Here is a 1,812-nt window from a genome sequence, read left to right as displayed (position 1 = left end):
TTTTACTAAATCTTAATAAACTAAATTGTGTTATTCTCATTGTACATTTTTTGGTGCCAAATTATGAATGATGTGATCTTACAGATGTGACCTAATTTTCTCAAATCGTAATTTACTTTAATTAAAAAAGATAAAACCCTAATTGCTAACCTAAAAGAGCAAGCTAAGTCGTGTTAAGTGTACGCGTGATCAAAACTTTGAAGGTTACATTAAAAAACTCAGTTACGCGAATTCACCCTCGTATTTCTCACTAAAAATCAAGATTACCCGATTTCACCCTCAAATCTCTCACTAACAATCAAGATTACGTAAGAGGAATATGTATAAGTGACGCCAGTGTTCGGCAAAATTCTTTATAACGCTGTCAGAGAAAATTTTGTCTGCAGGTGAAATCCTTACCACTCTACCAGTCATGGAAAATACTCAGACCCAAAACGGCAATTCTGTCTGTTATCCTGCCCCACCCAAAACGAGATATAACGTTTTCATCAATCACCGCGGAGCCGACGTGAAAGAAACCCTAGCGAGTCTCATTTATCACAATCTCCAAAACAAGGGCTACAATGCCTTCTTAGACAAGAAATCTATTCAGGTGGGAAAGAGAATACCCAAATCAATAGTGGGGGCTATTCACACAGCTTCTGTGCACGTAGCCATTTTCTCAGCCAACTATGCAAACTCAACATGGTGTCTGAAGGAACTCTATCTTATGCTCAAAAGTGGGGCACCAATAGTTCCTGTTTTCTGCGGAGTTCAGCCTTCGGAGCTTCGTATGAAAGATGAAGACGGAGAATATGCTCGAGCTTTCCAGGTGCACAAGGACACAGGAAAAATCAGGCCTCAAAAGCTTGAGAAATGGAAGAAGGCTCTGCGTAAAGTTTCACGTATAGAAGGCTATATTTTCAAGGGGTAATGTTCAATCATAACTCAGGACTTTTAATTAATATTATAATATCAGAGTAAAAAACGTTTTCGTCCTTGAGAAAAACATGAACCCCAGCTTTTCTGTCCTTTTCTTTAATGTTTTTGAAGATCTTTTTCTCGTCTCTTTAGAGCACCTAGGCTCCTATGCTTGTTATAATGCATAGTTATTTTATTAATTATTCTGTTGTGTATATCAGGGACCAAGGTGTTTTGCTGGAAGAAATTGGAACAACTGTAGTTAAATATATTAACGTTGCCAAACGTCTCAAACGTTAACTTCATTGTTCCCTGGATCCGTGATATTACGCAGACAACTGAAAGCGTGTTCAAATAATACCCAAATCAATGTTCACAGATTTGCTTATTTCTATAGATTAGAATTAATCGTTGTTTATGCTTCCTTCGACCCATTAAGTTTACTTTTGTGTTCCACTGATTCTGCTAACCACAACTTTTTTCATCCACAGCCCAGCTTCAGTGAAGTATGGTATCTCTCCCATTCATGAGAGTTGTGTAATATTACAGACGTAATTATTCATAAATTTGGGGTAGTGAAGCCGTATATTGGTACGCTAATTTATGGTTAAATTAGATTTCCCAGCTTTTTTCATAGGTTTACTTAATTACTTTTAATGGTTGTCTATTTATATGTATTAAAGAATATAGTCTGTGTATATGTATGAAAGAATAAAATAAACATCTTAAATATGGGAAACAAAAACTAGTGTCACAAACAAAGTATGTAACACACATTATAGGAGAAGTTCTTAAAGGGAAAGAAAACTCTTAAAAGAGTGACCTAATTTATTATTGCTGAGATACATTTCATTATGACTTGTTTCTATAAGATATAATCTTATTTATATACAATTTTGAAATGAATATGAA

The 1,812-nt window shown here is 35.2% G+C and overlaps 1 protein-coding gene across 1 annotated transcript; it reads left to right on the top strand.

The window, feature by feature from the left end:
• Positions 1-412: 412 nt before the first annotated feature.
• Positions 413-1,200, top strand: LOC131060100 (probable 2' cyclic ADP-D-ribose synthase BdTIR). The gene is made up of 2 exons (XM_057993203.2): positions 413-909; positions 1,122-1,200. The coding sequence occupies exons 1-2, from the start codon at positions 413-415 to the stop codon at positions 1,198-1,200; spliced, it is 576 nt and encodes a 191-aa protein (XP_057849186.2).
• Positions 1,201-1,812: the final 612 nt, after the last annotated feature.

This window comes from Cryptomeria japonica, chromosome 1 (genome assembly GCF_030272615.1).
Source record: "Cryptomeria japonica chromosome 1, Sugi_1.0, whole genome shotgun sequence".
Classification (NCBI taxonomy): Eukaryota; Viridiplantae; Streptophyta; class Pinopsida; order Cupressales; family Cupressaceae; genus Cryptomeria; species Cryptomeria japonica.
Note: the sequence above shows the minus strand (reverse complement) of the source record. Positions and strands in the feature narration are given on the sequence as shown.